Source organism: Drosophila pseudoobscura, chromosome 4 (assembly GCF_009870125.1).
Source record: "Drosophila pseudoobscura strain MV-25-SWS-2005 chromosome 4, UCI_Dpse_MV25, whole genome shotgun sequence".
NCBI classification, from domain to species: domain Eukaryota; kingdom Metazoa; phylum Arthropoda; class Insecta; order Diptera; family Drosophilidae; genus Drosophila; species Drosophila pseudoobscura.
In genome coordinates, this window is record NC_046681.1 from 27,648,058 (window position 1) to 27,664,301 (window position 16,244).

Sequence of the window (16,244 nt, forward strand, 5' to 3'; positions counted from 1 at the left end):
GGGGCGACTCGGAGCTTGCCACTTTTCACACTCGATCTGCTGGCTTTGCCGGTTGGTGTCTGCTCTGTGCTTATGCATTTGCGTCTGGCTGTGCCCTGGAAAAAGGGTATTGCGATTTTTAGATGGGGTTTGCCAAGGACTCTAAGGACTTTTGGACTCTATGGGGCATAGAAATAGTAGCCTGATCAGCCTGGATTACGTAGAATAGTATTTTTTTGATGTTTTCAGAAATTTTTTGTGGAAAAGTCTGAAAGAACTCCTTCCAAATCCCAAGACCATATAGAAATCATCAAAAATCAAGCCTCTCTAAGGGCACCAAAGAGTTCGTCTCCCCCCTCCCGTTCTTAGAAGTCAACCAGTCTCGTTTGCCGTGTGTTTGCCGAATGCCAGTGTATTTGTTTATCACTTAAGTGCAGAAAAGGATTTCAGCATTTTCCACCAGCTGCCGCTGGCATTTTCCGACTTTCCGTTTCCGCTGCCGACGCGCAAAATGTTTCCATCTATTTTTTTATGGCTCTCTTCTAACGACTTTTAAATGAATTAATCCCCCCCACCCCACCCCTCCCGGCTTCCACTATGCATCCTTTCAGCGTGTGGGGGTTCGCTTTGAATGGGGCTCATGCAGTGGGGGATATGTGTAGATATTTCTTGGGGAATATAAATATACTTTTCTTTTATGAACTGCTTAGAAATTCTTGACCTAACGGAATAAACATAAACTTGTGTGCTCCATCCACAGAATGTGGCTCCAACGAAAAGCAAACAAAGAAGGAGCAGATATATTGCACATCATTTCATTGCTCCCCCAGCGGCATAATTTAAATTCTAATTCCGGCAGCCCCAGACTTTCTGTAACCCTCGCAGACAATTCATCTTACTTATAAGTGGTGCCCCACCCCTCCTCCCCTACACTCCACTCCACTCCAGAGTCCACTCCACATTATTACTACGACGAAAGCGAAAAAACTCCAGAGCCTAAAATACTATTTTTTTCAGGAAAAACCTCTTTAATAGGGGGCGAAAATGGGGTTCCTCTTTAATGAAAAAAGAGAAAAGTTTTTCTCGTTTTGGGGCTTTAAGTGGCGAAGGGGGGTCCAAAGGGGAGAGTGAGCCAGAAAGTACAAGCCAAATGGGGAATATGCAATAAAATACAAAACATGTACAGGGCTACATGTGTGTGGGTGTGTGTGTGTGTGTGTGAGGGGGTGTGTGGGGGTGTGGGTAGAAAAAAAAGGAGCGCCAAGAGTGAAGTACGAGCGAAAAGTGACATGAAGGAGAGCAGAAGAGCAGAAGAAGGAAGAGCCATGGGAAGACAGACAATAATTTACGTAACTGCACGACAGACGGACGGACAGACGGACGGACGCGTCGAAAGGAGTTTGAGAGGAGGCGGAAGCGCTCAAGAGAGAGATGGCAAGAAAGTAAGACTCCCACACACATGCATGATTTGTAGCAAGTGTAACTGTTTCTGTATCTATGTGCACACATCATCTGGCGGTAGGGACAAAGCACTCGCAAGTGGAGCCTGGAGCCCAGAGATGGCCGCGTGAGGGAGTGCCAAACGGAAGATCTACATAAATATGCGCCAGGACACGCATGTTGCTCATCGCCAGAAGGGCCAGAAGGTATCCCTTTGCGGGCGTCCTTGACTAAAGTTACCCAAAGGCAAATGCTGAAGTGCCACCCCCCCATCCCCTTCCACGTGCACCCTTAACGTTTATTTAAATGTCTGCCACATTTGGCAATAGTTTAGCCCCAAATGCCACCCCCGAATGCCACCCCCCAACGAAGAACTTTAAAAAGGCAATCAACCGGAGCTGCGAAAATAAATCAAAGGACCCGGAGGCGTGGCGCCCGAGGGCGGCTTAATTAAAAACCAGTCGAGGCTCAAAAGTTAACGGCTTCCCGTAGCGGCAATAACTTCACGAACTGCACTGTACAGAGCACACAATGAGCACATTTTAATGAGTTTACAAACGCTCGACACATTCGCGGTTCCATAAAGAAACATGCAGCATGCCCCGTGCCCCGTGCCCCGTGCCCCATGCCCCATGAATGAATAAACATGGAATGGAATGGAATGTGGCGGCTTAAGCAGAGTTGAGTGGCATCGTGGGAGTGGCTGGGGAGGGGCGGGAGAACCTACGCTGCGTATGAGTTATGTTTTTATGGCCGAGGCGACAATTTTTACTTGGGTTTTTCTTCATCTCTAGGCTCCCGGCTGTTTATTAACTTGAGGTGTGGGCCGGGGGGGCAGGCTCTCGAGCTGCGTTTAATGAAGGGCTGGGGGTGGGGGTGTGGGTGGGTGTGGGGTAGGGCCTGTGGCTGATTGGATTAGTGAACGGATAAGGGGCAGCCATCAGGCAGGAGGCAGTAAAGCAGGTTTTTTAATGAGCAGATTAACAGGAAAGTGGCTGGAAGGAAGAAAATAAAGCAGAGAAGGAAGGAAGGCATCAAGGAGGGGGGCTGTTGTGACGGGGAATTAAATGTTACACAAAATGTTGTGCTTTTGGGTACACATTCTTTCAAAGCTGATCGATTCCATCGTCCCAAGCTGTTTTCCAACAGATTCTACGCCAAAGGCAGCGAAGCTTTTGGAAGCCTCGAAGTCCGCGCTGTCTCTTTCGCACAGATTCGAGAAGCCTGCATACGTGTGCACACATACAATCAAAGCTCAGTCGTCGGCTGCCGCTTGACGAAGAAGAGAGAGCAGTGGCTTTCGAGCGCTCTCTTGTGGCTTTTCGGAATTCGATCTCGAAGCTTAGCCTAGACGGCAGTAAAGCGTGGGAGAGAGAGCTTTTCATTGCTCTCCCGCTCTGCCCTGGCCGAACTTCCACTAGACTTCATAGAACACAAACCTCTCTGTTTCGCCACCTGCTGATTCTATCACCGATTTCACGGACACCCTAATTAGCAGCATATTATACCAAATCCTATATAAAAAGCTTGTTCCTTCCAGTCCCACCATCGTCGACGCATAGCCTGAACTATGGACTCGACGGTTGCCCTCCAGGTCTGAGCTCTCCTGAGAGGTGTGACGTCCTACTGCTGCCATCCCCTCAGAGGGTGCTGTGGGGATGGATCACGTGGTAGTGGGACTTCTTGGGCTGGTGGCAGATGGAATATCGCCCTGGCACCCGATTGTATTGTGGTAAAGGCCCATGTAATACTCTCGGAGGGCGGGGATGAAGGACTGGAAGGATCCTCCTACTTCTAACGATCATCAACGCTAAATAAAACAGAAACATTTCCTTTGATCTAAGTTTTTTCTTGAGGGAAACAAAGTTTTGGAAGATTTCTAGTTAGTTTTTACCAAAACAAAGCAATTTTACGGCCACACCGCAGGAGAAGCAAAGCATGTCGGATCAGATAAGACTGATTCAAACGATTCAGACAAGACTGGGTATCAGACGATATAAATGGATACAAATGTATATAAAATATGGTAAACAAAGAGGAAGATCTGGAAGTCTTGTACCTTCCAAAGAAGTTTCTATTGATTGTGGAAAAATCTATGTGTGCTCTTTCGACCTTCAATGAGGCCTATGCTGGGCAATGCCTCTGATATCACAGACAGACAATAGTGGAACAAACTACAAGAAAAGACTATATATAGTCTTGTATAGTCTTTGGGTAAACTGTTCCTCCTCGGGGAATTCCCCTGAATTCCCTTTCGTTCGCACAAGATTTTCAGTCAATTAAAACTTCAAAATCGATTTCTCTAAACACTTCCCCCAAATCCAAAGAGTAAAATGTGCCTATCCTGTTGCTTTTGACACCTGTTTCACTTTTCCAAACGAAAGGAAAAGTGTTTCCCTCCCCCATTACCACCATTCACCCCTCCGGTCCTGTCTGTGGATTTGCCTAATTCCATTTCTCGTTTCAGACTCGTTTTCGGGCTCAATTAAAACCATTTACACGTCACATTCTACACAAGCTTTAAAATTTAAACCAAATTATAAAACACTCAGGAGTTAGACAGAGAGAGGGCGAGATAGAGGGGGAGGGGGGGAGCGGCAGTGTTGTCATCTCTTTCTGGCACACGCACAAGACAATTACGAAATGTTACAACATGAAAACGGGAATGGCTCCCAAATGAAATGTTGGAAAATTTATGGGTATTTTAAATTAAAACGGAAGCGTGTTTTCCACGACACAGAGAGAGGGGCAGAGAGTGGGGCAGAGAGTGGGGAAGAGTGGGGAGCATTGCACACACAGATACAGCCAATATATTTTATAGCTTTCCTCTTCTGTCTCTTCCTGCTCTCCTTCTGCTCCTTCTGCTCCTCCTTTCAGAGTTTTGTCCCCCCTTTTTAAGAGTGCACGTAGCACACGGCAAATATTTTGGTATACTCTTGGCCAGGTTTGGCGTGGAGTGTATTATGATTTTCGAACAGATTTTGGGCAAAGAAAATTGTAACAGAATCCATATATAGTTTCCACAGAGAAAGCTACCTTTTCCTTCGGTTTTCCCCCCTTGTTCTTGGACGACAAAAGAAAATCCTCTGAGCGCAACCAATTCGCAGCGATTTTCCCGGGCTCAAGTCATTAAAGATATAAATAAATTTATGTGACTTTTGGCCATGTTTTCCAACCCCCCCACATTCTTTTTTGGGGCTCCCTTCTTTGGGGGATTTTCCTTTTTTAGGAGCAAGAAAGTCTCGCGAAAAACGAAATTAAATTTTCAGCAACAACAGGGCAAAGGGCGGGGGGGGGGGGGGGGGGGGGGGGGGGGGCTTGGGGGGGACAGAGGACTTAGTCTGGTACTCGTGTTTTACAGACAGAGAATCGTGTATAGGAAGTACCTTTATCTTTATGGAAATACAGTGCGTTTCGGGATGCCACAAGGCCACACACTTCTGCCACGCACTGTACCAGTATATTTTCGTAGCTTCATTTCATTTTTGTCCGCTCAACGGTTGCCATTGCAACGAATTTTGCTTTAATTTTATTTGATATTCCTGTCTTTCGTGCCCCAAAAGGATAGTCGGAATGGGATTGCCCTGGGCCGAGGCTTTAGCTCTGCTTCTCTTCGCGTTTTAGTAATTCATTTCAATTTTTAATGGCAATCCCTACCCCGTGCCTAGCTAATGAGCTTAGGCTTTGGTTTACCTTTCCCATCCGCAGACCAGCGACCAGGGACCAAGGACCAGGGACCTGGGACCACATTGCGTATGCTTGATATTACAGATGGAAAATGAATGAATAAAGAGCGGAAAATGGGTCAGTGGGAATGGGCTAGGTCGTGTTCGAGGTTTAGTTCTGTTTTTAAAAGTTGTCAAAGCTTAGAAAATGCCAGCAAAAGTAGCGCCAGAAAGTCCGTTTAAACTTGGACTTTAATTTAGGTTTAGGAAAATATATGATGGCTAGGGAAGGAGGGTGTTTCGTGGAGCGAAAGCTAGTAAAAGAGGAGAATTGAGTGGCTAACCAGACAGTCCTTTGTAGGCATTGATCCCTGGGCAGGCCTCACAAGAAAAGTCTAGACTTTTGCGAGTTGAGGCGTGGTTTTATTCCTTAAATCCAAGCCCCATATATGATCTAAAAATGTATCTTAAGGAGTTGCAATTTTGTGTTCTATTAAGCGTATTCCAGGGATAAGCTAGACCCAGAGAAAGCCTGCATCGTGTGGCGATTCGAGTGCCTGTAAACCTGTTATTTTGGATCTATCTTATGAAAAGGGCTTACAGATCTCCGCTCACACCCAAGCGGGTCAAAAATTCACTAATTTCTGTATTTTCCCCACATAAATTCAGAGATTAGGCCCCCAAAAGTCTTCAGGTTTGAACAAACCCCCTTTTAGCCCGCCTATCCCCGGGTATACCTTTAAGAAAAACACAATTAAAGTTCCATTTCCTTTCTGTGGTGGCTTTTAGCGCAGTTGTCGGGCAAAATAGTTGATTAATCAGCAGGACAAAGGCTGAAATCTCATACGTATATGTTTCCGTGTTGCTATTGCTTTGTGTCGTGTAATCCTGTTGCCTTTGAGGGTGTTTTGGGGGGGGGAAGTATGACAATCGAGACGCCTGAAGCTCGTGGCAACTTACATATTTGTTTTATAAAGCGCACCCGCGGCTCTCATCTGCTCTCTCTCTGTGCGAGTGTGTATACAGCTGAGGAAGGAAGATTAAATGAAAGAATAATACAGCTGAAGAACCCTTTTGTCATCTTCACTTAGCGCAACACTTAATTTCACTTGAAGGAGTAGCAGGAAGGAGGCGCAGGAGATGGCCCAGGAGGAGGCATCTTCGAGCAGAAGTTGTGTAAATTGTGCGAACTTTGTTGCTTTTTTCACTCCTCTCCTGCAGGCAACAGATAAATATGTTACACACACACACACACACATACAGCTACAGCGCACACACACACAGATACACACTTAGTTTGACATTTAATTTTAAGCGCATGTTGGGGAATTCTTTTGTGCTCCAAAAAACAAATAAACAAACACAGCAGACAACAAACACCAAAAAGGGGAGGCCAAAAGGAGAGAGAGAGAGAGAGAGAGAGAGAGAGAGAGAGAGAGAGAGAGAGATGGTTGGAGGTGTGGGCGGGTAGATAGCTGAAGGAACGAAGGCAGCAGGACATGTAGTAACTATAAAGTTGCTCAAGAGACATTTTATGATTTGAGGAGCACTCGAAGGCAGACCAGAGGCAGAGGCAGAGGCAGGCAGGCAGCAGACGCGCCACAGACAACAGATTGCCGACTGTTTTATGGCCTGAAAAGTCAAGGGAGGGGCAAGCAGGGTGCAAGGGGAGGGAGAGTACTCGAGGCACAAGAAAGATGGCAGCAAATCAACGTCTTGGGGTGCAGTTCTCTCAAAGATTTCACTGTATTCTCAAGTTATTTTCTGTTTGCCATTTGTGGAATTACAAATATGAAGGGATTTTCTCGAAGAAAAATAAACAGAGTGAAAACCGAATAGGGGGTACACTTTTGGGGCTTGAGGAGGGGAATGATTAAGGGGAAATACTTGCTGAATAGTTGCAATAAAGGCACTTCTAATAAATAAATTAGTGGAAAATATTCACAATAATGTTACAAATAATTAAAGAATAAATATATAATAAATTTGTATAGCCTATACATTCCATTCATTCACGAGGAAATTGATTCCTTATCGGATACTGAAATCGGATACGCGGAAAGGGCCGCGGCTTTACTTCCAAGCCTAGTCTTCAGTCTGTACACTGAATCGCGAGTACCGAGTGTATATTGTACGATCGAGAATCTTGAGCACATCATGAACGTTTTAATATGAAACCAGAGACCCTAAATTGTATCTGGATTGCACAAAATATCGAAAACGTGTGATATAAAGTTATAAATACCGAAAAAATCAGCAATCTAGTAGGTATCAAGCCTTCCCGTAGAAAACTGGCTCTGAAACGTTCTGAACTTATTCTTTATATATTCTTCAATATTCATAAAGCTAAGCGTAATATAAGAAAAACTTTATTTCTGAACTAAAAATCTAGAATCAATTTTTCCGTACAACTAAAAAAGTGAATACCCAAGTGAATACTTTTTGATTCAAGAATTCTTTGGAAAACAGGTATATTTTTGGGCTTTAACTTTAAACTCATATAACCTATAAAATACTTGTTATACCTTTGGATTCTATGAAATGGGGTTCCAAAAATCTTACAAATTCTTAAGAAACCTTATGGAAATCGTGTCCTAAGCCCATAATACATCTATATAAATCCCCATCCAAATCCACTTGCCATTATTTCCGATACAAAAACAAACCGTTTAACAATTTGGGTATGCCTCGAATAAAGCAACCCACAATCCACAAGCCATCCATTTACACAAGTACATCCCATCTCTTGCTCATTTCAATTATAATTACTCACATCTCGCCTTACCCCCCACCCCCCAACCCCCCTTTGGGGCTCCAAAGGATAACTCTTTCCTTCGCCGTCTTGAAACCATTCTCATGCCTTGCTTTTTCTTCATCTTTTTCGCAGGTTGTCAATTCGCGTCGCGAAACAGATGCCGGCGTCTATTGGTGTGAGGCAAAGAACGAATTGGGCGTGGCACGGAGCCGGAATGCCACATTGCAAGTGGCGGGTAAGTCAACTCCCCTCCCCCTTCCCCTCTAGAGTCGGAGTCTCCTTCGCATAGAGCGTGTGGTGTGCGTTTTTAATATTCTAAATTGATGTTGATTTTTGCCCCTTGTCGTTGTCCCCCCGCCCCGGCGCCCTGCTCGAGGCTCTGTGTGGATGGGGATTTGACAGTGTTAGCGCTGGCCTTTTTTGCTTTTTGCCTTTCGCTTTTGGCCCCCAGACCCCGCCCACTTAACTAACTAGCTCTGGAGCCTCGGATCTGTGGACCTGCTGCTTGCTGCTGCGTTTACAAGTTTTCCGCTCGAACGCACCCACTTGTCTTGTCAGAGTACTCCCCTCATCCCCCCTCCTGCCCACCACCCCCCTCTCACCACTCGCTTTCCAATAGAGCGTGTTCCTGCCTCCATTAACCCGTTTTTCGTTTTAGACTTTCTTTTTTTTGGCTCGCTCTTTTTTTTTTGCTTTTCTATTTTTGACTTTTGAATCCTTTTTAGTCGAGCTGATGGCCCGGGCTCCCTCTCTTGACTCCCCTTCGATTTGGAAGGATAGAGCGTTAGATGATGCTTGATGTGTGTTCGATTTATTGGGCCCATACATGAATGACCTATACAGTGGTTGGGAATGTATGTGCCTTGGGGCAGGTTGGATCGGAATTTTAATGGGTTCTGTGTCGGTGTCTGTGCTGCCTGCTAGGGGAGAATGTGAGGCATAGAACGATAGGGATTTAAGAGATTTTTTAATTTTTTAATTTCTAAATTAGCTAGAAAAAATACCAGAAAATGCCATACAATTAAATAGAAAAAATACTAGAAATATAATAATAAAAATAGTAGAAAATTTTAGAAAATTAACTAGAAAAATTCAACTAAAAATACCGGAAACTGTTAGAAAATGAATAAAAAAGAAACTAGAAAATACTATAAATATATAAATTAAAATACTAGAAAAACGTTAGAAAATTAGTTGGAAAAATACCAGAAAAATTATAGAAAATTATCTAGAAAAATACTAGAAAATAACAATAAAAATAATAAAAGATGCTAGATAATTAACTAGAAAAATACCAGAAAATATATATACATATATAATAACATTAAAAATATTAGAGAAAATTCTAAAAAAATACCAGTAAAAATAATAGCAAGGTGCTAGATTCCTTTTTAGATTATTCTACGAAAAAATACCAGAAAACTACCCATAAATCATAAATTTTCTGCGCTGCTTTTTCATGGTGAACACTCCTTGCTCTTGCATAATATTATTATACTTCAAATGAGTATTCAAAGGTGGTTTTGTTGCACATTTCATTGAGGAGATCGCAGACCATTACCATTTCTTGCTTTCATATTTCCATCTTCATCTTAAAGGTAATCCCTCTATACAGATAATTTTTTGCCTGCTCAAAGTTTCTGGTTTTTGGTTACTGTTCCACAAAATGCGGTTAAGGCGGAGAGGGCCTTGGTTTAGGCAGCAAAGAAAGTAGGTACCACCCAGGCTCACGCCCACCGCACACACACACACACACACACGCCCACATGCCACACGACAGGGCGGAGGGGGTGGGACAGGGGCCGGGGCAGGGGCTGGGCCCTTCCATATCAGTCGACAGAGACCGCCACTTTGTCTTTTGTTGGCTAATATTTCTTTTATTTGCCTCTGCCTTTTCATTCCTGTCTCTCCCTCCGCCCGTCCGTCCGTCCGCCTGTCATGTCCGGGTTCCTCCTCCTCCCACATGAAAATCGATATTGCTCTGTGGAGTTTATTTTTCCTTCATGTTGGAGGTTGTTTTTTTTCTGTACATTTTTCTCTCCTGTTCTTCCGAGTTGGGTTTGCTTTTTGCGGTATATCCTTGGGGAATATTTTTCAATATTTGCATGTAAATCACGAAAAGCACGTCAAATTTGTTTGCTTGGTTAAAACGTCGTTATTGCGGCTTGTGGTGGGTGCCGGCAGTGGGACAGGACAGTGGAGGGATCTGCTCGGTGGAGGAGCAGGAGCAGGGACTTGGCGGCAAAAGCAAAAGGCGTTCACATTGATTGGGTTAGGCAATAAAAGAGCTAACAGCAAAAGGGAGACGGGATCTGGAGCAGGAATCGAAGGAGGAGACGGATCTGGAGCAGGAATGGGTCCCGGAACAAGTATCGAAGAGGGCGTGGGGCCAGGAACAAGCTTTGGCTAGGGTGGGGGCCACAAGGAACAAGCATCGGCGGGGAAGTGGGAGGTGGTGGTGGGCTCTGGAGTAGGCGGGCATGTGGTTTTTTTTTCCATTCCATTCCACCTTTTTTGTGGCTCGTCGGGAGTTTGTCAATAGTAAACATAAGTTGCACATTCGTACGATATATATTCCATATCCTGTATACATTTGATGTTGTCAGCGCAATTCCGCTTCGAGCGGCTGTCAGCACACACGCACAGCCTTTGACCTGATATTAAAGAGGGGTTCTCTATGGGAGGATGGATGGTTGGATGGCTGGTTCCAGGTTAAAGAATAGGAATTAACAGCCGGGGGCTTCTGCGGTTTGGTTCCTGCGTTAAAGTCCCTAGTATTAGCGAAATTGTAGGGGAATTATTTCCGCCATCTTTCGATTATTATAACAATTTGTGTCTTGGCTTTGGGTGTGACCTTCTTCGGTTGGAAAATGACTATGCTTAAGCCAGCTAAAGCCTAAATGGTTGATTGTATGGCTATTTTATAACAGGAATTACTTGAAGAGCCATTTGAATAACTCTTTCCAGTTTGGTAAACTTCTTCGATTCTGATTTAGACACCGCAACCATCAGAAAGTCAATGAAATGTTCCTCTAAGCTAAGTTTTAGTCTTCAATATGTACAAATTCCATTCTACAACTAGAAAATAGCAGAAAAAACAAGAAAATATCATAAATATACTAATAAATACCACAAAAATACCAAATAATACCGGAAAAATACTATAAATATACTAGATAATACTAGTAGACATCATACAATGGCGGTAAAATACCATAAATATGGCAGATTCCATATAATACTAGGAAAACACGAAAAAATACCATAAATATACCTGAGACCATATTATAACAGAAAATATCATAGATACACCAGATTATACTAGAAAAATATCATCAACTACCGGAAAAATACCATACAAATACCGGAAAATACTGGAATAATACCATGGGATATCGGAAAATAAATATAAATATAACAGAAAGTACGGGAAAAATACCATGGGATATCGGAAAAGTACCATTTAGTACCGAAAAAATACCATAAATATACCAGATAACATATAATACTCGAAAAATACTAGACTACCGAAAAAGTATCATTAATCTACTAGATACCATATAAAACGATAAATATACCAGATAATGCCAGATAAATACCATAGAATACCGTAAAAATACCATTAATATACCAAATAGCACATACTAGTGGGAGAATACCATAAATATACCAGATGATACAAGAAAAAACCATAAAATACCTGAAAAATACTACAAAAGACTGAAAAAATACATGCAACATGCAGAATTTGAAGCTTGTTTGATTTTCCATTAAGTAGATGCCATTAAATCCATTTAAATGAGGCCGAAACAATTCGCCTCTTCCAATGACAGACAATTACTCAATGGATAGATAGTTATCGCAGCATTAGTTTGTCCTGAAACGTTCTTCAATTAGCCAGAAGGCCAGAGCCGAAAATTGATCACGTAGCGGACGCGAGGCGTCGTTGAAGTAGTTGCCATCTCGACCGACGCGTCCATAAATCTGCCCCCAAACACACGGCTGTGTGAGGCCATAATACGATAAATATAGATAAACGGTCATTTATTAACTCATTATCAGGAGATGGCCCAAAGCTGGCAGCATTTTGCAACTTTCCAAAGGAGATTTATCCGCTCCAGCGAGTCCCTGACCTCCGACCGAGCGGACGGGACGGGACGGGACAGGACAGGCAGAAAAATAATAACGAATCAGGGACGAAAGGCCTTCGCCTCGAACACAACTTTCGCCCAGTGGCAGTGAACCTGACACTGATTATGACTTTGATTAATTTATTGATGGTTGGCGTGTTTCCTGCCTCATGCCTCATGCCACCTCCTGCCTCCTGCCACCTACTGCCACCTCCTGCTTCCTGCTGGTTCTCTGTTCTGTTTCTGTTTCGAAGTTTCCCTCGACTTTAAGGGAGCGTTTTTCCTGTGCTCCATTTTCCGTTTTCCGTTGATTTATTACGCCTCAACTTTAAATTTAATAAAAGTCATGATTTTAGCACATTTTTGCATAACCAAGAAAGCGAGCAACAAAAAACTAAACTAAAGCTAAAACGAATAGTGAATACTGAACCCCAAAAAAAAGATGGAGACGCAGAGCAGAATAGAAAGAATTCGCTTATTCACTTTGTAGATTAAAAGAAAAAAAAAACAACAAACGAAAAGCGAAATTTAATTTACGTAAAAGCTGCTTTCGCCATGGATTTATTCGTTGGATATCCATGCATATACCCCTATATATATATATATCTATCTTTTTTTCGCTGCACAAAAGGTTGCTTTTGCTTTTGCTGTGTGGGAAAAAAAATAGAGAAGAAATTTACTTGGGGTCTGCTTTTCAAGTGCTTGAAAGTTGCTTGATTTATTGCACGGGAACAGTCCTCCCCCCCGCTCTGACGCAGGACAAATAATCGCCTAGAATGCTCAGGTGTGGTAGTGTGTGTGTGTGTGTGTGTGCAAATTACTGGTCTCCCTCCTGACCACAGCCACAAAAGACCTCTTTGGCATCGGGATGATAAGCGCTGAGGAGCTGAGAGCTGAGTTACGACTCCTGCTTTCTGCTTTCTGCTCTCTGCCTTTGTCGCGCTCTAAATCTGCAAAAATGTTGATAATACTCTGATTTAGTATGCAAAAGGAGAGAGCTTTCCAAATGCGTGATTGTGACAGAAATATGGCCAAAAAGGAAGAGCGAAATAAAGCCAAATATAAACGACCTTCAGCCAGCAAGAGATAAATGCCAGAGCACTTCCACAAAGCACTCCAGTAATCTGGAACTCTGTAACAAAGGTTTCTAATCAAATTATAATCAAAACGTAGGGAAGTACTAGCCAGCCAGCCCGGCAAACCATTTGCTCTACTGCTCCGAGCCAAGACTTCAGGAATAGGTTAATTTCTGTCTCAATTTCTGGTAGTAGATGCGTAACTTATAACATTTGACTCTTCTTTGAATTGCAGAGCATGAAAATAGGGACATTCCCCGTCCAAAGCACCAATCCGCACTTTCGGATGAGCGGAATATTCAATATTACCGATTCAGTAAAGCCGGAGCCCTCAAATGTGCATTTTCTACCATAAGGCAGCCCTTGACTTTAGTTTTAACCACGTAGTGCTTTTCCATTCACTTTAAAAATTCTAGTATAGAAAAATCAACTAGAGAACAAACAAACAAACAAACAATCTAAACATGTTTCGTCGCGTTAAAGAAAAGCTGGACAAGAAATTTGGACTGAAACACGAAGTTGTGCCCAAGCAGGAGAGCAGCAAGAGATCATCGTCAACCACACAATCAGAAGGGAAAATCCTGGAGCAGAAGCCTCGCCCTAAGGACGACCCCAAGGACACAGAGCTGGCGGATCTTATGCGACGCGTACGAGTAGAGCATCCCGACAAATCCGTGCCGAAGCCCAAGCTGGAGAGCAGCACGAGATCATCGTCAACCACACAACCAGAAGGGAAATTCCCTGAGCAGAAGCTTCACCCCAAAGACGACCCCAAGGTCGCTGAGCTGGCGGATCTTATACGACGCGTGCGAATAGAGCACCCCGACAAATTCGTGCAGAGACCCAAGCTGATGCGCAGCAAGACGCAGATCATCTTCACACCGAAGGACTATCGGAACACCAAGGGAGCGTTGCCCGAATACGTGCGTCGCTTGCCCCGCATCAAAGAGGAGGCCCCGCCCAAAAAGGATCTGCCCAAGATCTGAAATGGAATTCATCATCAGTTCCTCCCCGATGAGAGTTTAGTTCGTTGTTTTATTGATTCCCCACCACATCTTTGGGGAAGATTTTTAGACGATTCGTTCTTCAAAATCCCAAATTAAGGAGCGGAGGTAGTTTTCCTTTCGTTTGTTTCTTTTTTTCGAATAAAATTCAAAGCTTAAATCAGCACTTTCGGATGAGCGGTTTATTCAATTGGAAATCTATACAGAGAAATGGGGGAAATCCCAACCAAACCAAGTCCAATGGAATAAAATAAACTACTCATAAAATCTGCAAGGAAAATCCTCTCTCTGATGGAATTTTCCACCCATTAGAAGGTATCCCTCTCTATCCCTTTCTAGCCACCATTCCTGCTCTCTTTCCGACTCTCTGTGTGAGTGAATGGCGTATAAAAATCACATTTATGCCATTTACCAACAATTTATCTGTGCTGTCAGGCCGCAAACACGCGCTCACAGGAGCCGCAGGTTAAGGCAGGACCTGGACAGGACACAGGGGCATTTATCATGCAAAAACCCCCAAGATAATTTATATCCTCTAACAAATGGACAGTGTCCAGGGGCACCACACACACACACACACACACGGACACAGACACCGATATAATCATTTGCTCATCCTTCTTGTGCTCACTCTCTCCCTCTCTCTCTCTCTCTCTGTGTCTCTCTCTAATTCCAGTGCTTCGCGATGAGTTCCGCCTGGAGCCACAGAATACACGCATCGCCCAGGGCGATACGGCCCTGCTGGAGTGTGCGGCACCGCGGGGCATTCCCGAGCCGGCCGTCACCTGGAAGAAGGGGGGCCAGAAATTGGATTTGGAGGGCTCGAAGCGTGTACGCATCGTCGACGGCGGCAATTTGGCCATTCAGGATGCCCGACAGACTGACGAGGGTCAATACCAGTGCATAGCCAAGAATCCCGTCGGGGTGCGCGAGTCCTCGCTGGCAACGCTCAAAGTCCACGGTAAGCGTTAACCCATCAGTGGTGCCCAGGGGTTAAACGGTGACCTCTAGGAGAAGTAGAGGCACATTTCCCACAGATGCAAGTCAAAACATGACTCGAATCTGTGGTGATTCTTTTCCGACCTGGAATATAGGTAGATATAGGCATTACCTTCAATCCTATTGACTTTCGAGAGTAAAATATGAACCTCTACAGAGCATTCCATGCACAAAACTGGGTCTGATGGCACATTCCTTGATGGCACATTCCTTGGGCAGCTCCCCGATTACCATACATTTAAAACGCAACTCTCTGTACATATAACGATTAATATTCATAAATATATGGATATTCATCTCTCAAACTAATCCTTGAACGTCCCTGCCCACACGCACATCGAATCGTCTGTTCATTACTCAACAGATTTGCGGTGGAATCTTTAGGAAATCCTGGCAATCTGACTAAAAGCTTTTGGCACTTGAATAGAGAGCTGCCCCTCCTACTCCTGCCCCCCCTTCCCCTCCGGCCAGGCAAATAAATGTTGGAAAGAATGTTCTTTGGCGGCCATAAAAGAAAAAAATCAAAATCAATTAAAATTTGCTTTCAATCAAAAAAAGAGGAGTAGTCTCTCTTTCATAGCCACCAATCCGTGGCAGTCCTTTGGAAGAGCAAAAGGTATTCCTCGTTTCCACATACCGCGCCCATTCCAGGGTTAATCGTTAGGCAAAAGCCTCCATCCTTGGGTTAGGAACACCTCAAATCAATGTGTCATGTTCAATTTGCTCGAAATGTGACTTGGGTTTGGGTTCCTTGGGGTTTTCCCTCGCTTAAACGTTCCCTTACCCCCCAATTCCCTTTGCAGTCAAGCCCTACATCATACGGGGACCCCACGATCAGACCGTTTTAGAGGGCGCCTCCGTGACGTTTCCCTGCCGCGTGGGCGGCGACCCCATGCCGGATGTCCTGTGGCTGCGGACCGCCTCGGGCGGCAACATGCCATTGGGTAAGCCCTTGGAATGCCTCCCCCCGGGATCCCTCCTAATTGATTCGTTTTTCCCCCACCCAAAAAGATCGCGTCAGTGTCCTGGAGGATCGCAGCCTGCGGCTGGAGCGGGTGACCATCGCGGACGAGGGCGAGTACAGCTGCGAGGCGGACAATGTGGTGGGCGCCATCACGGCGATGGGCACCCTCACGGTTTACGGTAAGTCCTTGCGAAAGCGCATTAGAATGTCCTTAGACAACCGCTAGTTGGAG

At 44.3% G+C, this 16,244-nt stretch overlaps 1 protein-coding gene across 2 annotated transcripts in view; it reads left to right on the forward strand.

The window, feature by feature from the left end:
- Nucleotides 1-16,244, forward strand: part of robo3 (roundabout 3) — a 51,492-nt gene that overhangs the window by 24,473 nt on the left and 10,775 nt on the right. For both annotated transcript variants that reach the window (XM_033380124.1, XM_033380125.1), the window contains exons 3-6: nt 7,972-8,074; nt 14,726-15,010; nt 15,852-15,992; nt 16,060-16,191. In XM_033380124.1, the coding sequence (XP_033236015.1) occupies nt 7,972-8,074; nt 14,726-15,010; nt 15,852-15,992; nt 16,060-16,191 (661 nt within the window). The remainder of the gene's footprint in view (nt 1-7,971; nt 8,075-14,725; nt 15,011-15,851; nt 15,993-16,059; nt 16,192-16,244) is intronic.